Below are 25,166 nucleotides of genomic sequence, written 5' to 3'. Positions count from 1 at the left end.
GATTCCAAACAATAGTTTCCTCACCGACATGCATACTGTACTGCTGCAACAAAAATGAAACTAGAAACTATAATTAGATTTTTAGGTTTTTTTGGCTTAGGCTAGTTTGACTTAGGTTTCAGTTACATGCAGCCAAAAGTCCTGACAAATATAAGAGGCAGCAAATATATTTGGGCAAATCAGAAAAGTAAGAAAACTTAATACATGGGCTGTATGGAGAAGAAAGAAGAACAAGACAGTAAGAAGCAGTATGTTCCCAAAAAACACTGAAGATAGAAGTAAAGATTTCCTTTCCTTTTTCTGCTGTTGTTCCCAGAGGAAGACAAATCCCGTCGTCTACGCTATGTTGAACAGAAGTGGTAAGAGTGGGCATCCTTGTCTTGTTCCAGATTTTAGTGGTAAGACTTTCAGCTTTTCTATGCTGACCATTATATTGGCTGTGGGTTTGCCATAAAAGGCTTTCATTGTGTTGAGATATGTTCCCTCCATACCCACTTTGGTAAGTTTTTTATCACGACTGGATGGTGGATTTTGCCAAATGCTTTTTCTGCATCTGCTGAGATGACTGTGTGGCTTTTGACGTTCCTTTTGTTAATGTGGTGTATGACCTTGCTGTGTGAAATTGGGATGAATCCCCCTTGGTCGTGGTGTATGATCGTTTTTAATGTGTTGTTGGATTTGGTTTAAAATTTCGTTGAGATTTTTACATCCATATTCATCAAAGATATCGGCCTCTAATTTTTGTTTTTGGTATTATCTTTGTCTGGTTTGGGTATTAGGTTTCATAGAACATCTTTTGAAATGTTCCTTCTTCAGTCTTTTGGAAAAGTTCAAGAAGAGTCAGTATAAGGTCTTTGTATGTTTGATAGATTTCGCCTGTGAAGCCATTTGGTCCTGGACTTTTGTTTGTAGAGAGTTTCTTTCCATTATGTATTCAATTTCATTTCTAGTGATCAGTCGCTTCAAATGATCTATTTCTTCTTGATCCAGTTTTTGTGGTTGTATGTTTCTAGAAAGTTGTCCATTTTCCCTAGGTTGTCAAATTTGTTGGCATATAATCGTTCATAGTATTCTCTTATGTTTGTTTGTATCTCTACAGTATCAGTTGAGATTTCTCCTTTTTCATTTCTTATTTTTTTTTTTTTATTTGGGTTCTCTCTTCTTGGTGAGTCTGGCCAGAGGTTTGTCAATTTTGTTTACCATTTCAAAGGATCAGCTCTTGGTTTTGTTGATTTTTTTCTATTTTTAAAATCTCTAATTTATTGATTTCCTCTCTGATCTTTATGATTTCCTTCCTTCTACTGGCTTTAGGTTTTGTTTGTTCTTCTTTTTCTAATTCTTTTAGGTGGTAGTTAGGTTGCTGATTCTGATTTGAGACTTTTCTTCTGTGTGTGTGTGTGTGTGTGTGTGTGTGTGTGTGTGTGTGTGTGTGTGTGTGTGTGTTTTGGGAAGGCCTGTATTGCTCTGAACTTCCCTCTAAAAACTACTTTTGCAGCATCCCATAGATTTTGTATTGTTGTGTTTTCATTGTTATTTGCCTCAAGGTATTTTTTTAATTTCCTTTTTGATTTCCTCAGTGACCCACTGGTTTTTTTTTTTGGTTTGTTTGTTTGTTTTGTCTTTTTGCCTTTTCTAGGGCCGCTCCCGTGGCATATGGAGGCTAGAGATCGAATCAGAGCTGTAGCCACCGGCCTGTGCCACAGCCTCGGCAACGCAGGATCCAAGCCGCATCCACAGCTCACAGCAACGCTGGATCCTTAACCCACTGAGCAAAGCCAGGGATCGAACCAGCTACCTCATGGTTCCTAGTTGGATTCGTTAACCACTTCGCCATGATGGGAACTCCTTTTTGTTTGTTTTTTTTAGGGCTGCACCTGAGGCACATACAAGTTCCCAGGCTAGGGGTTGAATCAGAACTGCCGCTGCCTGCCTACACCACAGCCACAGCAATGCCAGATCCAAGCCACATCTGCGACCTGCACCACAGCTCATGGCAATGCGGGATTCTTAACCCACGGAGCGGGGCCAGGGATTGAACCTGCATCCTCATGGATACTAGTCAGGTTTGTTACTGCTGAGCCACAATGGGAACTCCAACCCATTGGTTTTTTAGTCTCATGTTGTTTAGTATCCATGCAGTTTTTTGTTTTTTTTTTTTTTTCTCATTTCTTTCCCTGTGGTTTGCACACAGCCAACCCTAGTCCTCTGCCCCAGAACTGACCTCCAGAGCCTGAGGCTTAGCACTCCGCACCCGCCAAAGCGTCTCAGGCTGTGGTGTATCCAGAGCAGCGGTACTGATGGTCTGTGCAGCTCTGTCTCTACTTTGTGCTCCTCAGACCAGCTGCTGTGCTTTTCTCCAAGGCCTTCAGGCTCCCCCTTCCTCCTCGCTGTGGGTTAGGTACGGATTCCTTTCACAGCTCCCTCCTGGGAGTGCTGGTCTCCTCCTGATTCCTTTTTTCTCTTTCTTTCTTTCCCTTTTGTTCTACCCAGTTATGTGGAGGGTTTCTTGCCCTTTTTGGAAGTCTCATGTCTTCTGCCAACATTCAGTAGTTGTTCTACGCGGAGATGGTTTTTCTTGATGTGTTTCTGGGAGAAGGTAAGCGCCACGCCTGCTCCTCTGCCATCTTGATCCCATCTCTATATTTTTATTTTTATTTTGGTCATGCCCATGGCATGCAGAGGTTCCTGGGCCAGGGATCAAACCCGAGCCGCACAGTGACCTGAGCTACAGCAGTGATGATGCAGGATCCTTAACTGCTAGGCCACCAGGGAACTCCAGCTACTTTCTCCTCCAACTGCTTTCTTTCTAGTTCTATACTATAGCATGTCTGTGGGATAATCTAGCTCAGAGCTGGGTCTGCTCTCATTGTTTTTTTCATTTTTTCCATTCACTCAATATTTGCAAAGTGAAACACTACTTTGGGTGTCATGAGATTGAGTGAAGTGGAGGCAGGGATTTGTGGGCAGAAGGGTCAGCAGCTTTATTGGCATCCCATGGACAGAAATGTGTGGGCTTAGTTAGCATGGCTAAATACTTCAAGGGTTATACTCCAGAAGAGCAACCTTGCCTGCCCCTTCCTGGTGAAAAGCCTTGTGTGGGGGAGTTCCTGTTGTGGTTCAGCAGAAACAAATCTGACTAGCATCCGTGAGGATGCAACTTTGATCCCTGGCCTTGCTCAGTGGGTTAAGGATCCGGCATTGCCATGAGCTGTGGTGTAGGTCGCAGATGTGGCTCAGATCCCGCATTGCTGTGGCTATTGGTGTAGGCCAGCAGCTACAGCTCTGATTTGACCCCTACCCTGGGAATCTCTATATGCTGCAGGTGCAGCCCTAAAAAGACCAAAAAAAAAAAAAAAAAAAAAAAAAAAAAAGCCTTGCCTGTGGAGGAAAACTGGTCTGAGTTTGGGTGCCAGTTGATGCTCACAGTTGTTCTATACCAGTGCTGGGAACACCAGCTGTCCAGAGGGGCCAGCTTGCTCCTGGAACTCTTTTTTTTTTTTTGTCTTTTGCCTTTTCTAGGGCTGCTCCCGAGGCATATGGAGGTTCCCAGGCTAGGGGTCTAATCAGAGCTGTAGCCGCCGGCCTACACCAGAGTCACAGCAACGCGGGATCCGAGCCACGTCTGTGACCTACACCACAGCTCATGGCAATGCCGGATCCTTAACCCACTGAGCAAGACCAGGGATCGAACCGGCAGCCTCATGGTTCCCACTCGGATTCGTTAACCACCGAGTCACGACAGGAAGTCCTGCCCTTGGAGCTCTTGTAGAGGGCAGGGAGCCGTCAAGGCCAGCAGCTTATCGCCAGGCAACCCAGAGAGACCCAGGGATGGCCCAAGAGACACTCTTGTTTGTCTCACCACACTCAGTGGACATTTATCAGTAAGCAACTATTAATTTTTTTTTTACCTTGCACCTAAGGAACCTGTAGCAGGATGTCAAATATACGTACACAAATGCCACAATAAAGAACAATCTGTAAATGTACTATATCAGTAATCCAGGTATTACTAATAGTGAAGTTCTTAATGTCTTCTATCATTTTTTGTCTCAGGTTAAATATCACCTCCTCAGAAAAGCCTTCTCTGACTTCCAGAAGGAGGCCAATTCACTAAATATGCATTTGTTGAATTACTGATTGCTTTTGAAATTTTCATTATGTACAAGTCTTACTTCAGTCATGTTGCCAGAGCTGTTTTCCTTCAAGGATTTACCAGTTCAGCGCAGTTGATTATAACTTTTGAGTGGTTTCTCATATGAGAATGCCTGGCACTCTTTGAGGGCGAACTTTCCATTGAAAAGTTTTCCACCTTCTCTATTTTTGTAACTTGGAGCTTTTCCTCTACTCTTGCCACTCACAGTGAAACTACTGCAGTGAACAATATGAAAACCCTCTTTAGGTGTTTGGAAGTTTTTGGTGTATTTGTCACTTGGCAGATTGGTCTTTAGACAAATTTAGGGAAAACAGCACTTCCTTACCTAAGCCGGTTTCAGTTTGCACCACACCATGCGTCTGTCTCCTTGCCCAGTTCATCTCCTTTCAGTACCTAGTAGTTGTAATTATGTCTTTGCTTTCTGGTGTGCTTCTCCCCCAGAGTAGTTCTTTCTTTTGGAATAGTTGCATCCGCTGCCCCTAGAATAATGATCGGCACGTTGGGACACAATACCTGTTGAATAACTGAATGAACATTTCAAGAAGGACAATACCTCGTGTAATTATTAACTAACTTAGTCATCCCAGACTTTAGGAGGTCAGGAGTATTACCAGCCCCACCTTCCAAATGAAGACCTCAAAGCCAGAAAGCACTCCCCAGTCACTTAGTTGGGCAATGAAAGAAGCTGAACTCAATCAGCTCCTGTTCCAGAGTCCACATACTTAACCACAATGCTTACACCACGTCTAGTAGAACAGAGGCATCCGTGTTACAGAGAGAAAACAAAATTTAACAGTAGTTATTTCAGCATTGGAATTATAGTTGATAAATACCCTAGGATAAAGAAGGGTGATAACTGATGAGGCTGGATAACAATATTGATATATAGCCAAAACAGAATGAGTAAAAACAGATGGCACAGCATATAAGGCGTTAGGTAAAATTGTAAAAAGCAGCTCAGATCCCACATTGCTGTGGCTCTGGCGTAGGCCGGTGGCTATAGCTCCGATTGGACCCTTAGCCTGGGAACTTCCATATGCCGCAGGTTCGGCCCTAAAAAGACAAAAATAAAGAAAGAAATAATTGTAAAAAGTGACCCAATTGCTCGAGTGGTTTTCTGAGTGCGGCGTGTTGCCTCTTCCTCCTGTGCAGGACAGACCGCATTTCCCAGCCTCTGCTGGAGGTGGTGAGGTCATGTGACCATGTTCTAACCAGCAGCCTGTGAAAATGATGTGCTGCTCTAGGCGGGGCCGCCGAAATCTCTGTGCTTTCCCCTTCTGACGGATGTCGATGAGCTGGGTGACCCTTGGAAGTCACAGGTTGAAGACGGAATCGTGGTCCCTGGGCCACAACTTGGAGAAAAGCCGTAAGTTGATCAGGAACACCTGTTTTGGACTTTACATGAGTGAAAAATAAACTTCCATTATGCAAGATATAAGGATTCATTTTTAATATAGTGAGCAATAGTCTGTAATAGAATGGAAAAGGGAGAGAAACAAGTGAACAATTGATGTGTTGGACAATAAGCTAGATTCCTAAGGAGATACAAAAGTGTCTGCATATGCTCCCCGGGAGTTCTCTGATGGCCTAGTGGGTTAAGGCTCCTGCATTCTCACCACTGTGGCCCTTGTTGCTGCTGTGTGGTGCAGGTTTGATCCCTGGCCCAGGAACTTTCACATGCTGCTTGTGGAAGCAAAAAAGGAAAAAAACACAAAAAAGCAAGAGAGAACCCCAAATAAATGTTGCAGCTCTAGTTTAAATAAATAAATATGCTCACCACTCTCAAATATTTTACAGTGGAGTGAGGGAACTATGATATGCACAAAAGTGCCAAATGAATGGTGTAGACAATAAATGCTACACCATTTAGCATGGTGTAGCATGGGATCTCTTTGCCATAATTGGGGGGGAGGGGGGTACTTACACAAAATGAGACTGGTTCAGAACAAGAAGATTGGCTAGATTACAAATTAAAAAGGGAAATGTCGGTTTTATTTCACATTACTATGAATAGAATTTATTAGCTCTAGTAAGCGTTATAAAGGATACATTAACGGAACACAAAGAATTTAGTAAATTTAGTACTAGGTAAAATTATAAAGACTACATTACACCATGCTGCCTGTATAAAAGCAAATAATTCCAGTCCTCTGCTCTTTGAGTACCCATGTGAACCGGATCATAAAAATAAGAATTGTCTAAGGCAAAGCACACAGGGAAAGGGGTTTCTAGATGGGGAGACTATCACTCACGGGTCAGTACATGGAGCTGTTAAAAAGCATGGCTTGTGATTCAGAGGAGAGCTTTGTGGTTTGCGGGACAGAGTGGGAAGCAATAAAGCTCGAAAGAAACGCTGACGAGTGTGTCTTAGGCTGCTGTGACGGGGGACAAACAAAAGCAGCAGAGTGGGACGTCCAGATCTTCATCTTGCTTTGGAGGAGGGCAAGTTAAGAGATACCTCTAGGAGTTCCCGTCGTGGCGCAGTGGTTAACGAATCCGACTAGGAACCATGAGGTTGCGGGTTCGGTCCCTGCCCTTGCTCAGTGGGTTAATGATCCGGTGTAGGTTGCAGACGCGGCTCGGATCCCGCGTTGCTGTGGCTCTGGCGTAGGCCAGTGGCTACAGCTCCGATTGGACCCCTAGCCTGGGACCTCCATATGCCGTGGGAGCGGCCCAAGAAATAGCAACAACAACAAAAAGACAAAAGACAAAGAGATACCTCTAGCAACGAAGTTGGTAACAGATGAAAACGTAGAAAAACAAGCTTATTTTAGAAATATCTGAGCCACCAGAAACATTGGATGGGTGAAGGAGCTGGGGGGACTGTACCACACAGGTTTGGTGTGGTTTGGTTTGGTCTGTGCTTTGAGAACAGCGAAGTCCCCTTTTGTGCAGATTAACTTCGGAGCGCCTGCCTGGCGGTTAGAGATTTTACTCAAAACGCACTGCTGCCGCCCTGTGGAAGCGCAGCAACAAACCGAAACTGTACTTAAAAGCAACGTTTACTGCTGCTGGGACAGGGAGGCGTTTCCAGCCTTTGTACCCCTAAAAGCTTTTCTTACCTACCCTTTGCTCTACCCTCTTCCCAAAATGAATCTACGATCCATGAAACTAGAAAAAAATTTGTTTTCCCATTTTTACAAATCAGATGCGTATATAAATGCCAATCAGAGCTTCAGATCCATGATAGCCAGTATTTGTATTTTAAGTTGATTTCAATCTAGTCAAAGGAAAAGAAGCATGAGGTTTTCATCAGTTTTATAAGTCTCTATTAGATAAATGTACAATTTCTAGTTGTTTTGTTTATTTATATTTATCTTGATTTTGATTTTTTTTTGTCTTTTTCTAGGGCCGCACTTGCGGCCCATGGAGGTTCCCAGGCTAGGGGTGGAATCAGAGCTGTAGCCACCAGCCTACACCACAGCCACAGCACCACGAGATCCAAGCCGCGTCTGCGACCCACACCACAGCTCACAGCAACGCCGGATCCTTAATCCACTGAGCAAGGCCAGGGATTGAACCCGAAACCTCATGGTTCCTAGTCAGATTCGTTAACCACTGAGCCATGATGGGAACTCCTGTTTATTTTTTAATAATAAAAATAGTTTGTAAAGCCTCAATGCTACCTGCAAAATGATCCGAGTCTGCGTGACCTGCGATTATAAACCACTGATCTAATCTGGTGGTTTTCAACAGCAGGTGACTGTGCTCTCCAGAGGACACTGGGCAATGTCTGGAGTCACTTTTGGTTGTCATAACTTGGAGGGGAAAGGGCTGCGGCTGGCATCTAGTGGGTAGAGGCTGGGGATACTGCTACAAAACAAAGGACAGCCCCCTCAAGAAGAGTTACCTGGCCAAAAGTGTTAGTACTGAGGCTGAAAATCCTGATCTAGTCCAATCCCTTCACTGCACAAAGGAAGAAAATGAGACCTGAATAGTTAAATGACTTCTCCTTTTATTTTGGAGTTCCCTCGTGGCTCAGCAGGTTAAGCCTGGGAACTCCTGTACGCTGAGGGTGCAGCCAAACAAAATTTTTTAGTTTAATTTTAAATTTGGCAATATATTCAAGGATTCCCAAAATAAAACATATAAATAGGCATATAGGGCTTGAATAGACATTTCTCTAAAGAAGATATACAAGTGGCCGATAAGCACATTTAAATGGTTAGTTTCACGTGACGTGACTTTTATCTTACTGAAAGGAAGCTTTAAAAACTGTGTACAGTGAATAACCTATCTTTGTCTGCTTTCAGCCGGTTCCTAACACATTTATAGGTAACCAGGGTTCTTAGTATCTTAGGAATCTTTCAGTACATAGATGCACTTCTAAACAAATGCAATATTAACCTCCTTTTTTTCCCACAGAGGTAGCATCATAGAACTTATTCTGTGGCATGAGTTCCTCAGCAGTTTATCTCAGAAGGCTACAACATGGACACTTTTGGACAGTTCAGGCCAGTGACTTGGTAAAAATTTCTTCAATCTGTTTTGTATGGTATTTACTGATGAATACATTCAGAAGGTATACCTTTGGTGAGACTATCACAGAAATGCATTTTCTCTTTGAATCTTATCAAGTGGCCCACTTGATTTGTCCCATTGCAGTGATGGTCCTTTAATCATTGGTGGTGCCAGGCTTCCTCACAATAAATTTATTTTTCCCTTTTGTAATTAGCTACCAGTCCGTCCTAAAACATGTTCCTGATAAATACGCTATAATGATGTTTTCAGTGACATCTTCTGCTGTCTTACATACTGCCTTTTTATCAACTCAGGTACGTGAATATGTCTTATACGTCACCTCAGATTTTCTGTCTCGCCTGTCTCCCAGGCCCTGCCTCTCAGTGACTGGCTACTCCATGGGGTCCCAGGTTCCTCCGCCTGAGGCTCTCCCACCATACTAAGCTGCAAGGCCTGGGAGCCCATGTCCCCAGCTTCACCCAGAGTGAGAAGAGTTAATTCCCTTTGGGGTCAGGAGATAAGGCAAAACCAGCAGATAAACTCCCTCTTCATGCCTCCCTCTGACTATATAATATTTCGATGACACCCGTCCAGAGGCATCCTGCATGGCCGAGCAACTGGCTGTTTCTGTGAAGGAGCAGTGGACAGCCTGATAGTGTAAAACCTGGCATTTGCTTCTCATCCCTCCCTGTCTCACCTTTTTGCTTCACTCTTAATGCCTTGGGATGGTGCCTGCCCGTAGGGCATTCACACTTAAAGTTTGCCGCATCACCCGTTTCACAGGGATCCTGGGCTGGACCCTATGGAGGAATTTCTCTCTGATCAGAGTAATGGTAACACCTGTGCTTTTCCTGAATGGTTTATATACCGTGTAAGCAGTCAGATTTCTCTCTGTGTTGGGACTCTATACACCTGTGTAGCCCATCTGTAACACCAGGGCATAAAGCGATATGGTGTGGATGCCTGAATTCTGATCTTACGTCTCGTTCTTCTACTTCCCCTTTATCCGTCATTACTTCTTTATTTCTTTTCGTGCTTTTTTAAAAGTCAGTCCCTTCAAATCACTTGTAGAATAAAGCAGAAAATAAAAAATGTAGCTTAACATAATGAGAAATGCACTCAAATGAAAGACAGAGGGCATTCTGGGTCTGTCTCTAATTCATGGTATGACCATGCTGTCATCATCTACAAAATTAGAGGTTTAGTCTGGGTATCTCTAGGGTTCTGTCCTAAGTTAAAAATCTAACGATTCATCAATGCCAACTTAAGAACTGGAGTACACTTGGCTCATAATTGCAATACCAGGTATCCTATGAGGTATGAGTCTCTCTCTAAAATGGCAGAAAGAATGTGAGTTCAAACCACCAGAGAGACTTGGATTCTAACTTAGGTTTAGTGGCTGTATGATTGAGGAAGTTAAGAGATTTTGTCTTGGGAGTTCCCGTTGTGGCTCAGCAGGCAACAGGTTATGAACCCGACTAGTATCCATAAGGATGCTGGTTTGATCCCTGGCCTCACTCAGTGGGTTAAGGATCTGGTGTTGCCATGAGCTGTGGTACAGGTCACAGATGTTGTGTGGCTGTGGCTGTGGCTATGGCTGTAGCATAGGCCGGTGGCTACAGTTCCGATTCAGCCCCTAGCCTGGGAACTTCCATATGCTGCAGGTGTGGCCCTAAAAAGCAAAAAAAAAAAAAAAAAAAAAAGGTATTTTGAGTCTTAATTTTTTTCATTAGACAAAATACCACATCTCCCAGTTTTGATATAATATGCATAAAGCTTCTACCAGACAAAGGGATTCAAATCTTGCCTCCTTTAAATCTACTCTGGCCATAACTGATTCTGACCATAATCACAGAGAAAAATGTTGAGATTATGAGAATAAAGAAAATAAAAGGAAGAGCTCATCAATTTCAAAAGTAACTTTCTAAACTATCCCCTTTCATCTTGCATTTCTATTTCTATGTATTTGTTTATTTTGAGGAGAGGCAGCATTATGTAAAGGAAAAAAATCTTAAGCTTTGGAGACATCTCACCGTACACATGGCCTTCAGCAAAAATACGTCTCTAAATCCATCTCCTCATTTCTTAAATGGGGCTAATAATACCTCCCTTGAAGAGCTGTAGCATTTGAATAAGATATAAATTACATGAACTATCCTAGCATAACATGACAGACACTGAATATGTATTGGGTCCCTTCTTCTCAAAGAAGTTTTCAAATTCCACAAGGGCAAAATTTACATGTCCATTATATTCACCTCAATAAATATTTCGTGGTCATTTAATAAATTGCCTTTTAGATGTATGTTTACCCTGGAATTTTGGGCTTACATGCTGAGTAGTAGTGTAACTCAGACCTTAGCAAAATGTTCACCCTCATTAATAACTGATAATAAATTACCACATGTGCATAATGCAGAGTATAGAATGCATAATATGGAGACATTAAACTACATTTTAGAAGAATTTTTAATTATATGACAACCTGCTCAACATAAAGTGAAGAAAACAAGTTAAAAAGCTATGTCGACATCTTGGAAATAAAAAAGTGCAGCGTTCCTGCTGTGATGCAGAGGGTTGAGAATCTGGCATTACTGCAGCTGCAGCTCAGATTAGGTCTCTGGCCCTCAAACTTTCATATGACGTGAGTGCAGCCAAAAAAGAAAAAAAAAACTGCAAGTGCCTGTGTTACAATAAATAGTATACCCCAAAAGTTAATAGTTGTTTCTGCGATTGGTGATACCAGTGATTTTTTTAGAAATTATATATTTTCCAAATTCTCACAAAATATATGTGTAGCATTTATGATTAGAAAAATGTCAATGACCTTATATCCACTTTGTTTTCTAATAAGATTAAGACTACAAAAGGAGAAAAAAAACAACTTTAAACCCAACTATCTTTTCAAAGATTACAGCCATATTTTGTTTCACTTTGCTGAGAAAACAGAAAAAAAAATCAGAGTTCTGAAGTATATATTGAGCTTTTAAAAGGTAACTTAATTATTAAGTTAAAAAAGCAGTTTTTCAGGTTGTAACCCAGCTGTGTGGTGCTGAGCAAGTTAGCTACCTGATGAGCCTATTTCCTTATCTCTAAAATGGAGCTATAACCACCAAATCATAGACTTTGTGGTACGATTTCCATAACAATTGTGAAGAAGCCTGGCATAGCGGAAGAAATCAAAGCCTGTACAAAGGCTAAATATTCGTTAAATGACCAAAGGACTAAGGAGAAAATCCACTGAATTTTGGCTTAAATAATTTCAACTGTTTGGCATAAACGACACTAGAGCAAAATTACTGCGCTTTCCTGGTGTTCTTTATCATTTAGATGGACACCATTAAAGTAAAATTAAGATCTACCAAACCCTTACATAGCCAAGGATAGTTCCAGCCTCTTTCACATTAATTACTATCTCACAGCCTTGCAGATAGAACTGTTTTTAAAGCCACATGAAACTGAGGAAGCAAACGCCTTCGGGAGTTAAGAAACTGCCCAATACCATTCCCACGTGATAGACGTTCTAAACTCAGACTGCCTCTAAAGTCTTAGCCACTACTCCACAATACCGCAACATTTAAATCTCAATTTTTTCTTCTTTCTTCTTATTTGTCTTTTTGTCTTTTCAAGGGCCGCTGCCGTAGCATATGGAGGTTCCCAGGCTAGGGGTCTAATCCGAGCTATTGCTACCGGCCTACACCACAGCCACAGCAATGTAGGATCGCAGCCGGATTGTGACCTACACCACAGCTCACGGCAACGCCGGACCCTTAACCTCCTTAACCCGCTGAGCAAGGCCAGGGATAGAACCCGCAACCTCATGGTTCCTAGTCGGATTTGTTAACCACTGAGCCACGACGGGAACTCCATAAATTTCAATTTCAAATTCAACTCCTTAGGGCTGCAAAAACAAAAAACAAAAAAGAAAAAAAAATTTTTTTAAAAGAATGTATATATGTGTATGATTGTGTCATTTTGCTGTACAACAGAAACTGGCACAATGTTGTAATTCAGCTATACTGAATTTATATGCAATTTATTTATAATATATATTACATGTATATAAATTTATATCCAAAATGTTTTAGATATATATATATTTGAAAAAAATAAATCCAGTATGAGGACTGTAGTGGGCCTCTGCTCGCAAAGCACAAGAAACAGGTGGACCGGGAGGCCACCACACCGTATTTTAGTCTCTGTCTGACCTCATCTGAAAAATATTCTGCAGTTGACTTTCTTCCGGTGCGTTTCACCTCCTTAAGTCTATCTAGTCTTGCTTCTTCCACTTCCTCTGAGATGGGGTGAAATGAGCACTACAGAATAGAGAGCCATCAGGTAGAACGGGACTGTGGCAGAGGAGTCCCCATGGCTCAGGATCTGTGGGAAAATGAAGAAGAAACTTGAGAGCCCCGAGCTCGTTTTCCCAGGTGTGCAAAGCCAAAGGAAACTCCACCAGCCAAGTTGGCGAGAAATCACGTCCATTCTGCAGGACAGACAGCAAACCCTCGAGGCAGGCGAGCAAACAGGCAACTCGAGCCACCTCTCTGCCTTTGCAGTGCCGCAGGTATCAGACCCATGCTGCTGAAGGTTTCCTATTTCCTGCCCCCGCCGGGAAGGCGCTCGGAAACTCGAGCCTGCTGGTTGCCAGGAGACAGGCCCCAGTCACTTCCGCCAATCAGCACGCATCTTTTTGCATCCAATCACAGAAGCCGGAAGAGCCGTAGTCGGAGGGGAAAGGTCACGCTGCTATTTGGCGGCCATTTCTCTGGAAGCTTGGTGGCTGGGAAGTTGCTGTAGCCAACTCCAGTCCACGAGGGCCGGACGGCGCTGAGTCGGCGGCGGGTAGTCTGCAGCATCTGCCCACTACAGCAGCAGTAGTCGCGATGGTAAGGAGAAAGAGAAGGTCAGAGTCGCCCGTGTGGGGGAGAGAGAGAGAGAGAGAGGGCGGGAGGGCGGGTGACCAGCTTCGCCGGGCCTTCGCGCGTTTCCCATTCATCCGCGTGAGGCCCCGCGCAGCCTGTGGCCAGCCCCTTTCTGCCAGTTCTGGGTGTCTGACGCACGCCCTCCTTCCCCTCCCTAGGAATGTCCCCTTCCCCCTCTTCTTCGTTTGAATCTGAGCCTGAGCTGCTCTTGCTGCCTGGGACCACAGAGTTGGAGTAAAGATGAAGCGGTTTTTCACGTACAGCTTACAGCACTCCAAAATCCGCTTTTGTCTGGTGATGCTGGGAAGCCCTGCAGCCCTTTGGAATACTGAGCCCGAGCTTTGAGCATTCATTTGTTCTCTTAGCAAATTTTTACTGAGCTCCTGCTACCTGTCAGGTGTGTTCTAGGAACTAGGACTATAGGGCGAGAAGTACTGGTGTGGCCCCTGCTCCAGTTTAAGTCGGTGTGAGAGAGAGAGAGACATTGATCAAATAACGACAAATACATAATTTCAAATAAAGTTAGTGCTAAGGAGGAAGCACACAGGATGCTATGAGGGGGTACCATGCTACGTTAGAAGTGTTTAAGGATGGCATCTTTGGGAGAAGGGATTTAACCTGAAACTTAAACGATATGAAATACACACCCTTAAAGAGGCGGAAGAGTGTATACACCAAGCTCAGGAAACATGAGCATAGACTCTGAGCCTCGAAAGAAAGCCTGACCAGTTGGAGGAATTGAGAGAAAGCCACAGCTGCTTGCTAGGATGGAGTGTTGGGCAAGTATTAGGCAGTTTTAGGAGGTCTGAGTTCTACTCCCGGGTCTACTTTGGAAAGCCATCAAAACATTTTAGGTAGAGATATGATGTGATAAAAAATACTTGCCGTGTGGCTAATAAATTGGAGAAAGAAAAGAGTGAAGACCATAGAACTATTTGAGATCACTCTGAGTATGCTTATCCTAGAGGGGTTTAGTAGCCAAGTTTCTTGGTTCTTTTCTCTCTTTGGGTGGATGGGCCAACAGATGAAGGAAGGGGGAAAAGTCTGAATTCGTTGGAGATACTGTTGCATTTGCTGAATAAACAAACATTAAGTGATTGATTGCCTATATGTAGGAGTCACTGCTAAGTCAAATAAGATCCAGGCCTACCTTTTCATAGTGAGAGACTCAATTATGATCTGCCCCTGCCTCTTCAGTAACTTCATACAAAACTAACTTTTATGTCCCTGAGATCACCTTGCCGAGTCATTCTTCCCTCCTTTTGCATAGGTAGCCTCCTCTGCCTAGAATAGCCTCTTTCCCTCTGGAAATATCTGTCATCCTTTAAAACAGGCATTTACTTACTTCAGGCAACTCTTCCATTTCTCTTAACACTGGATTGTTTGGTATCATGTAATAGCATTCTCCTCTTACTACATTACAAAGTAATTGCCCACTCGTGTATGTTTTGACCCTTCCCCTCCCACTGTAGGTCTCTTAAGGACAGGGACTGTCATCTGCCTTTTTTTTTTTTTTTTCTTTTTTTTTCTATTGCCTTTTCCTTGGTTTCATTATATTTTTGGAACAGTGAGTGAATGTTTCTTAAGTGAACATTGAATAAGTCTTGATGGGGTTGATGAAATTGACTGGCTGGATATTTCTTTGAAGTTCTTCCACAAATAAAAGTGAAAATTATGTAATAACGTGAGATGGAGTCAAGAGTTTGCTTCATTTGGATACCACAGCATATTGGTAATTTGGCAGAAAAGAGTAGGTAATAGAAACCAAGCTAAAGAAACTTATTCAGTTGGGTTCTTTTTTTGTTTTTGTTTTGCAGAGTTTGCCTCTCAATCCCAAACCTTTCCTCAATGGGTTAACAGGGAAGCCAGTGATGGTGAAACTTAAGTGGGGAATGGAGTACAAAGGCTACCTGGTGTCTGTAGATGGCTATATGAATATGCAGGTAAGTGGAAGAGTTATGAAGATCATTAGATTGTATTTATTTTTCTTCATGTGACTTCTCAAAGGTTTGGTGTGACTTACAGGGATATAATTAATTGACAAACAAAGCAAAATTAAGGGGTCAAATCAAGGCTAAGGAGGATGTTATAATTTGATGAACTTTGTATGAGACATATTAAAAATTCAGCCACAGGAGTTCCCCGTCGTGGCGCAGTGGTTAACGGGCCCGACTAGAAACCATGAGGTTGCGGGTTCGGTCCCTGCCCTTGCTCAGTGGGTTAAGGATCGGGCGTTGCCGTGAGCTGTGGTGTAGGTTGCAGACGCGGCTCAGATCCCGCGTTGCTGTGGCTCTGGCGTAGGCCGGTGGCTGTGGCTCCGATTCAACCCCTAGCCTGGGAACCTCCATATGCCGCGGGAGCGGCCCAAGAAATAGCAACAACAACAAAAAGACAAAAGACAAAAAAAAAAAAAAAATTCAGCCACAGATTTGATTCCCAGGTGGTTAAAAGTAAGAAGAGCTCAGGCGTTTGATTCACAATGTCATAAGAAAAATATACTGATTTGTGGGGAAAGCAAAACATCCCAGCACTTGGTCCGAGAGAACCTTTTCCAGTGAAATTCGTGTCTTTTGATAAATGCTAAATGTACAAATCTAAGTAATTTGATAGAAGCAGTTCTTAAGAGAGAAGACAGACCAAAGGAATTGATGAACTGACTGTATCCGATAAACTAGTTCTGTAAATGTTTGAGCCAGGTTTTTTGTTTTTTGTTTTTAATAATGGTAAAATATATATATAACATAAAATTTACCACTTTAACCATTTTTAAGTGTGCAACTCAGTGGCATTAACTACATTCATATTGTGCATTCATCACCATTATCCATTTGGGAAGTGAAACTCTGTATCCACTAAACAATAACTTCCTATTCTCCCTGCCCCGGTGAACACTCTTCTTTTTGTTGTTATTCTAGGTACCTCATATAAATGGAATCCCATAATATTTGTCCTTTTGTGTGTCTGGCTTAGTTCATTTAGCATGGTGTTTTCAGGGTTTGTCCATCTTGTAACATGTATCAGAATTTCATTCCTTTTCATGGTTGAAATAATATTCCATTGTGTGTAGTTGTCCCTTGATACTCTTGGGGCTCAGTTCCAGAACCTGCTTGATACACTAAAATCCACAGATGCTCGAGTCCATAGTCAGTCTTCCATATCCGTGGGTCCAAGTCAATTTGTCTGTGCAGTTCAAACCCATGTGCAAGTGTTAGCTTGAACATACTGCAGTCTAATCACGCTTCTTTCTGTTGGTGGATATTTGAATTGTTTCCCCTTTTGGCTATTGTGAGTACTGCAGTGAACATGGGTATACAAATATCTGTTAAGAGTCTCTGCTTTCATTTCTTTTTTTTTTTATCCTTTTAGGGCCTGGCCCACAGCATATAGAGGTTCCCAGGCTAGGGGTCAAAGTGGAGATGTAGCTGCTGGCCTACACCACAGCACAGCAATGTGGCATCCAAGCCGAGTCTGTGACCTACACCACAGTTCACAGCAATGCTGGATCCTTAACCCAATAAGCAAGGCCAGGGATTGAACCTGTGTCCTCATGGAGCTAGTCCGATTCGATTCTGCTGAGCCACAATGAGAACTCCTCTGCTTTCATTTTTTTAGGTCCATATCCAGAAGTGGAATTTCTGGATCATACAATACTTCTTTGTTTTAAGTTTTTGAGGAACTGCCAGACTGTTTTCCACCAGCAGTGCACAAGGGATCCACTTTTTTAATTTAATCCTCACTGACACTTGCTATGTTCTGTTTTTTAATTTATAAGTCATCCCAATGAGTGTGAAGTTGTATGCCATTGTTTCCGTTGGCATTTCCTTAATGATTAGTGATTTCGAGACCTTTTTATGTGCTTATTGGTCATTTACATATCTTTGGAGAAATACTTTAATGTCCTTTGCTCATTATAAAATTGGGGTGTTTGGGGTTTTTGTTGCTTAATTCTCTAGCTTCCAGCCAGGCTTTTGAGGAAAGAGTTTGAGGTTATATTTTCTTGAAGTGCAGGTATTTATGTGACTGATTAATGGCTGATGAATGCGTTTTAAAGGATACTTACATAGATGGTCAATCCAGTTGTGACTCCAGATATTTCATACTGTTAGTGCTTGTAGGCAGAGTATTAATGGGAGCACTTGTAGGCTTAAAGCTGAAATTTTTCTTAATTTAAGAGTTTACCACCTGTACAGATGATGCTTAGGTTCTCAAAGTTCTTATAGAATGTGGTTTTGGCCTGGAAAATGCCCTAAGCAGGAATCATTTACCTTTACCAAAGCCATAGAAAAATTTGAAGATGATACCCATTATATTGAAAATGTTCCAGATAGTGTTGATAATCAAACAACTTCATGAATATACAAACAACCACTGACTTGGACACTTTAAAAGAGAATTGTATGCTGTAGGAATTATATCTCATCAAAAGAAAGGAGTAAAGAATACCACATGTCCAGTGAAATATTACTCAGCTGTTAAAAAGAATGAAATAATGCCATTTGCAGCAACATGGATGGACCTAGAGAGTATCACACATAGTGAAGGAAGTCAGACAGAGAAAGACAAATATGTTATCTCTTAAATGTAGAAACTAAAAAATGATACAGATAAACTGATTTGCAAAGAGAATCAGACTCACAGACATAGAAAATAAACTTCTGGGAGTTCCTGTTGTGGCACAGTGGAAACGAATCCAACTAGGAACCACTAGGTTGCAAGTTTGATCCCTGGCCTTGCTCAGTGGGTTAAGGATCTAGTGTTGCCATGAGCTGTGGTGTAGGTCGCACATGCGGCTTGGCTCCTGCGTTGCTGTGGCTGTGGTGTAGGCTGGCAGTTACAGCTCCGATAAGGCCCCTAGCCTGGGAACCTCCATATGCTGCAAGTGCGGCCCTAAAAAGACAAAAGCCAAAAAGAAAGAAAGAAAAGAAACTTCTGGAGCTCCTGTCTTGGCTCAGCAGTAACAAACCCGACCAGTATCCATGAGGATGCAGGTTAGATCCCTGGCCCCACTCAGTGGATTAAGGATCCGGTGTTGCCTTGAGCTGTGGTGTAGGCTGGCAGCTGCAGCTCCGATTCAACCCCTAGCCTGGGAACTTCCATACACCTCGGGAGGGGCCCTAAAAGGACCGGAAAAAAAAAAAGAAAAAGAAAAGAAACTTCTGATTACCAAAGGGGAAGGGGGGGGTGGATAACTTAGGCCTTGGGATTAACAGATAAACACCACTGTATATAAAAATAGATAAATGGGGACCTACTGTATGGCACGGGGAACTAGACTCAATATCTTGTAATGGGAAAGAATCTGAAAATGTATGTATAACTGAATCACTTTGCTGTATGCCTGAAACTAATGTAATACTGTAAATCAACTATACTTCAATTTTAAAAATGTAGACAAAAAAAAAAAAAAAGCACTAAAAAAAAATAAAATAAAATAAAAATGTGATAGAAGGCCTTTGGAGCATTATCTTTTTTTTTTTTTTTTTTTTTTTTGTCTTTTTAGCTATTTCTTGGGCCGCTTCCGCGGCATATGGAGGTTCCCAGGCTAGGGGTCGAATCGGAGCCACAGCCACCGGCCTACGCCAGAGCCACAGCAACGGGGGATCCGAGCCGCGTCTGCAACCTACACCACAGCTCACGGCAACGCCGGATCCTTAACCCACTGAGCAAGGGCAGGGATCGAACCCGCAACCTCATGGTTCCTAGTCGGATTCGTTAACCACTGCGCCACGACGGGAACTCCTGGAGCATTATCATATAATTTAGAAACCATTTAAATATTGGTGAATATCTGCCAGTAATAATCACTTTTTTAAAAGTTAGTTGATGTTAAAACATAATTTCTGAGAGCTATTACATACAAAACTAATTAATTGTTGACAGCAATTTCAGACAAAACCATTCCTCTGAGTGTAAAAGGTTACTTTTTATAGAAGGAATAATATCCAGTAGCGTTATTAATTCATGTTTTAAATGCCTTATCTTACATCCTCTCTAAGCCCTATTTTTCTTTCCCTTTGCCCACTTGCCTAGTCAATGAAGGAAACTTCTGTCTTTCATTTCTCTCCTGTTCATTTTTTTTGTGAGTCCCAGTAGCACTGAATGTAATTTTTTTAAATTACAAGTTTAAATTCCTTTACATGGAAGGAAAGCTAGACATTTTGATGTACAATTAGAAATAATAGAAATTAATGAAATAACTATAAAGGTCACTCTTAATTTAACCTCCTCTTAAGAACTTTTTTTTTTCCTGTTTATTAGCACATAATTTAAAATTCTTATTCAGTTCTTTGGTTTGGTTGTTGACTAATATAAAAGTATTTGGTATTTTAGCCATAGATTTTGTGCCCATTGGGTTCCTCAAATGATATATATGCTCTTACTCTGAGAAAAGTTAATGTCTGGTTCTTTAGAACTGAATTATTCATGGCTTATAAATTGAAGGCTTCTTCCTTGACACATTTTAATGTTTAATAGAAAGAAATAGTACGTAACTGAGAGATTTTAAAAATTGTGTTGAAATGAACTTTATTATATTAGTTGTACACCCATCAGTGTTAACATTACTGAATGTTTATCTGAAACCAAAAAGTACTGCAGTAGTAGAAGGCTAATCTTCTAATTGTTATAGATAAATGTGAGTTGTTGGTACCAAAAGATCTTAGTTAGTAAGGTCTCTCACCGATACTAGGTGTTTTCCTCCTGTATAATTATACTAATATATTTTCTTTTTATTCAAAGCTTGCAAACACAGAAGAATACATAGATGGAGCATTGTCTGGACATCTGGGTGAAGTTTTAATAAGGTAAGAAAACAGTAGTCGTATATATAAGGAGTTACTGGTGACCATTAGAAATACCTGCTCAAGTAAATTAATTAGTGCCCAAGTCTCAATTACTTTTAAAAAAATCATTATTAAATCAACATAATATTCTACAACCAGACTTCAAGGGTCTTGAAATTGTTAAACTTGCCAAAGCAGACTGACATATTTTGGAGCTGTTCACTCTTAAGATTTTTCTAGTGTGATACTAAACTTTCTAGCTCTTAACTGTACCTTTTTGAGTGGTTTCAGTAGTTGAAACTTGGTTTTGAATTTTAGATGAATCTGGCTGCTGTTAGAGATATGTATTATACTTATTTTCTAGAACTAGTTTCATACCTCCAAATTCTAGTCATTATTCCCTTGGGAAGATTGTAAAGATACCATTTTATAACAGCCTCATGGTAAAAATATATATGCTTTTTTAAAAAAAAAAAACAAATCAAATGTAAATATTTTAAAAAGAGATGATATATTGTAATTTTAGCATTTGCATTTTTGTAATAAAAAAACAGAATAATAGTTATAATTCAGATCTTATGTGGTTTCTGGTTGGAACAACAAAATGGACTGTTTTTCTGTTTACAGGTGTAATAATGTCCTTTATATCAGGGGTGTTGAAGAAGAAGAAGAAGATGGGGAAATGAGAGAATAGCATCTTTTGGGGGAGATTTTTTTTTATATATATTTGTAGACAATAAAGATGTGTTTGTTTTTCAATTTGATTCTGAGCTATTCATATTCAGATATTTACATGCAGAGCTCAACTGTTGCAACAGATGAAAGAGTGTTCACAGAACTACTGCTGTAAAAGCCACCCAGCTTTATTCAAGCTGATTTTCATGTAAGCCCAAAGCGTTAGGGAAACTTATGCATTATAACTGTCTATGGAGGTGAATGTCAGCCCTTTTCTTGTGATTATATATTAACTGAGACCTTTTAAAAGCAACTGTGTCTTCTAAAGTTATTTTTGAGCCACTTTTGACATATATAAATTTAAATATTTTCTTAGAATTAATATAACCTATTATTTAGTAGTCAGTAAATTACATGTTAATTCTCTATCACTTAAGCTAAGTGATGTACATATTACAGCTAAAATTGAAACATTCCCTGAAAATTAAAACGATTGACTATATAACACAAAAGAAATTGTGAACTGATATTTAGTCTGAAGGCATATAGTTCACATGAGAGAACCAGATTTTCTCGACAGAACTCCTTCATGTGAATTAAAAATCAGTCCTGTAGTTGTGTTCAGAGAACATCAGCTACTGGTTTTCCTGCAGGTGTTAAACTCGTCAAAACCAGTGTTTCAGAGTTGTGCATTGTGAAAATGTATACTCCACAGTGATAAAATCTACTCTGTGAACTTTTCTTGGACTGGTTGGAAAAAAATAGATTATTTAAACTCGCATGTCAGAGAATGCCATTATTACACATAATGGTCATTCACCGTATAGTTATATCAGTAAAGTAACTCTGCATATGTATCCCCAACTGGGACAAGAAAAAGTGTAGGTACAAATGTTTAGCTATATAGAATAATGGTCAGGATATGGATAATAAAAGTCTTCAGCAAAAGAAAGTAACTCCCATTTCCAATCCCAAGGGCCTTTTAGAGTAGGGGTCTCTCTTTCTGAAATTGGTCAGGCCTGCATATGGGGCAGAATATTCCCGTTATTGAAAAGCAAAATCTACAAAATATGCCTAAAGTCTTCTGATAATAAATGTCTTACTGTTCCTCCTCAAGTGAAAAAGTATTCTTCTTCCAATGATTTTGTTTTTGTATCCTTGACTGAAAATAGTTCATGTTTGTTAGCAGATGGCGGTTTTGAGCGATAGATAAGTCGTCTTCCCAGCTGAAGCAAAAGAAAAAAATACTTTTTCACATAACCATTTTCTATTGAAGTATAACTAAAATACTAATATTAATGTGATATTTGCAACGAATAATAATATTTAGTAATAGTAAATAATCACAGTTACAGAGGGGTTGATAACCTCATGGGTGTCCAGCGTAAGCAATGTCCAGTAACAAGTGGAGCAGCATAGGATGCAGAAGACAGAGCAGTTAGGTGTTATGTGGAAGTGGGAGGACTTAGGTGAAGGCATCAGATGGCTTCTGCTTCAGATGCAGTAAGCCTCGAAAAGCACCATGGCTGAAGCCAGCACTTCATTTCTCAGCTCTGCCGTAGCTGGTTTCTCCTCCATTGCTTCGAAGAGATCACTTTCCTCTGCTAAGCACTAGTTGACTGGCATTTAAAAATCCTATTAAAAGCTTGAGAAAACCACGGTACTATCTTCTTAAGCAGTAATAATCCTGTCGGTTCCTGGAGGTGTTCCCATCAGGACAGGCTCAGGGATTCCTTGATGCATACAATTCATTCTCTCTGGGGCATAGAGTATCATACTCAGGTGTATCATACTCATTGTTATCTCAGGCTTTTTCCCCTCCTTTTTTTGGGGAGGGTTCCCCTTTGTATCTGAATTTGTGTGAATTAAATGGATAAGAAAACTCTTAGATTTTATTAGACATGAAATTTGATGGAACATCTCCATTGTGTCTCAAAAGGGGCACCATCCCTGGGTGTGACTGTCCCCTGCATTGCAGAATGTTTGACATTCCTGGCTCCACGGAACTAAATAGCAATAGCAGTCTTCCCCCTCAGTATAACAACGGAAATTTCCCTAGAAGCCCAAAATCCTTGAATCCCTTTGCTAATGTCACATTTTTTTCGTCAGTGATCTCCTTTGATAACCTTTGTTATTAATTTCTCTTGAGTGTCCACTATGTTCCAGGCATTGGGAATACAGTGTTCATAAAACTTATTCCTGGTCTAGAAGGAAAGGTGGCTATGTTAGGAAATAATCACTTTAATTTGGCGGGTTTAGTAAATGACCGTATAGACATGTAGCAGGGCGATTAAGTGGTTAATTCTCTCTTGCGAGAAGAGGACAAGTCAGGTCTTCATAGGTAGAGTTGAACTAGAGAGGTAGCAACCTTTTTAAAGATGAAATGCTTATCCAAATAAAATTAATCATCCCTTTTTGACGTAGCACATTGTAGCAGTTACCATACTTGGGAACTTGAAGTGCTTTGCCTCAGAGGCTGACCGTGAGCTGAGGTGCACAGTAAGCGCTCACTCTCGGGTGGCCGTAACTGTGGCAGGAATCGATTTCCACATTAGCTTTGCAGGTAACTACGAAATTGCTTTCCTGGACTGTATTTCAGACTCTAACTCAGAGAAAGGTGAGGAATCATGGACCACATGCACTCAGTGACTGCCAGTCCTAAACCTCTTAGTGACCAGGTAATTGGGAAACATGAAGAACCTTGGTTTCAGATTAGATTCCGCTGCTAAATCTGAAGTGACTCTGAGTAAATTAGTTTCAGCCGTAAATGTCATTATTTTTACAGTGAGGATTAGAAGACCCAGTTGTATATATAATTCATTTACTGTTATTTTTTTAGCTCCCTAGTTGCGTGCACCTGGAGCTAAAGAAAAAGGTGAGTGAGGTTTCTTTTACTGAAAAGTGAGTCTAATGGAGAACTGTAGACCCAGTAATTTGGATTATTCTGAAAGTGGCAAGGCACCAGAGAGAGAGAGAGCAGTTGAAGCTATCAGCAGTCTTCCTGAAATTTTAACCTGGATAAATTAGATGAATTAGGTATGTTGTTTTTACAGCACAGAGATCCTCACACATTTGATGTAGCTGGACCTGTTATTAACAAAACACAAACCTTTTTCTTTGGTTGGGCTACTGCCCTTTCCAGGGCGGCTTTTAGCCTTTCCTCCTGGTGTTTTTGTTTTTCTCTCATTTTCTCTTCACGTAGCCTGTCAAGAGGGCAAGACATTATTCTAATTATAAATCATAGAAAGTAAAAAAGATGTACATCATTATTATTTGGTAAAGAATTCTCGAAATATTTTAAGGTCTCCTTTAAATGAAAATAACACTGCACCCATAATTATGAGTTTTAAATATTCAAATAAATACTTAATAACCAATCCTTTTTTTGTTGTTGAAATGGGAAGAGAGTGCACGTCACCATTTTGGAAGAAATAAAATGCACCCAGATCTCTAACATAAACATGAATCACGTGTAAGCATTCTCTGCATGCCGCATTGTACTGGGAAGGCTGTAATGATCATTGCCTCCAAGGTAGGATGTACGCAAAATCCTTACTGAACTCATTGTGGAACTCTGTAAACCAGTACCTTCCCTCTAAGGTCCCAAGCTAGGCGCAGATGTAGGGACATGGCTGGGCAGGGCTGGGGTGAGGTGGGGGTGTGTGCTTGGGGCGTGAGGCTCTTCGTAAAATTGTCTTGAGGAATGAAGGAGTCAATGACTAAATGCTGTGTGTCTAAGTGCTGGCCGTTAGGAACCAAGGAAACCCTCAGTACGTGGCTCTGACTTTGAAATGGCTCTTTCACAGATTGAGTCTCCCTGTAGTTTTCCAACGAAGGGCCCTTAATTCTATATCGAGAGCCCTTCACAAGTACTGTTCTCCTTCCACATGGCAGCTCTTTGAAAATTTTCATATAAATGGCGAATATTCGCTCTGAATATTCACTCTTTCAGGCTAGGACCCCTTGCCCATCCGAAACTGGCATCTGCCCCTGGCAAACTCTTTCCTTCACAGTGCTCATTCTACCATTGCTAATGACACATCCCATAAGAATATTGATGAATGTGTCTCCACACTAAAATAAGAGCTCTGTGAGCAGGGCAGGGCCGCATTTGGTTCCACTGGGTCTCTATATATGGCATATAATAGAGACTTGCCATATAACAGAGAC

General features: G+C 41.1%; 2 protein-coding genes and 1 long non-coding RNA gene across 25 annotated transcripts in view; 2 read left to right on the top strand and 1 right to left on the bottom strand.

Annotated features, from left to right (window-relative positions):
- Positions 1–28: 28 nt before the first annotated feature.
- On the top strand, positions 29–9,582 carry LOC106510415 (uncharacterized). The gene is made up of 3 exons (XR_014804386.1): positions 29–359; positions 5,306–5,519; positions 8,519–9,582. It is a non-coding gene; the product is annotated as an uncharacterized LOC106510415 (long non-coding RNA).
- Positions 9,583–13,376: 3,794 nt separating this feature from the next.
- SNRPF (small nuclear ribonucleoprotein polypeptide F) lies at positions 13,377–21,301 on the top strand. Its single transcript, NM_001190213.1, has 4 exons — positions 13,377–13,503; positions 15,357–15,482; positions 20,278–20,342; positions 20,949–21,301. The coding sequence occupies exons 1-4, from the start codon at positions 13,501–13,503 to the stop codon at positions 21,013–21,015; spliced, it is 261 nt and encodes an 86-aa protein (NP_001177142.1). The 5' UTR covers positions 13,377–13,500; the 3' UTR covers positions 21,016–21,301.
- The window catches only part of CCDC38 (coiled-coil domain containing 38), a 47,025-nt gene continuing 41,906 nt past the window's right edge, over positions 20,048–25,166 (bottom strand). For all 23 annotated transcript variants that reach the window (XM_084957544.1, XM_021092738.2, XM_021092737.2 and 20 more), the window contains 2 exons: positions 24,106–24,199; positions 20,048–22,222 (listed from right to left, as the gene is read on the bottom strand). In XM_084957544.1, coding sequence (XP_084813670.1) covers positions 22,109–22,222; positions 24,106–24,199 — 208 coding nt within the window. In that variant the 3' untranslated portion in view covers positions 20,048–22,108. The remainder of the gene's footprint in view (positions 22,223–24,105; positions 24,200–25,166) is intronic.

Source organism: Sus scrofa, chromosome 5 (genome assembly GCF_054392235.1).
Source record: "Sus scrofa isolate SSC_HxYL_T2T_F1_AM1 chromosome 5, Sscrofa_HxYL_maternal_Yorkshire_Landrace_v2.0, whole genome shotgun sequence".
In the NCBI taxonomy this organism is placed as follows: domain Eukaryota; kingdom Metazoa; phylum Chordata; class Mammalia; order Artiodactyla; family Suidae; genus Sus; species Sus scrofa.
This window is presented reverse-complemented; position numbering and strand designations above follow the sequence as displayed.

Coding starts and splice junctions, on each gene's coding strand:
- SNRPF (NM_001190213.1), top strand. Junction 15,483..20,277: donor ATGGCTATATGAATATGCAG/GTAAGTGGAAGA, acceptor TTTTATTCAAAG/CTTGCAAACACAGAAGAATA. Junction 20,343..20,948: donor CTGGGTGAAGTTTTAATAAG/GTAAGAAAACAG, acceptor TTCTGTTTACAG/GTGTAATAATGTCCTTTATA.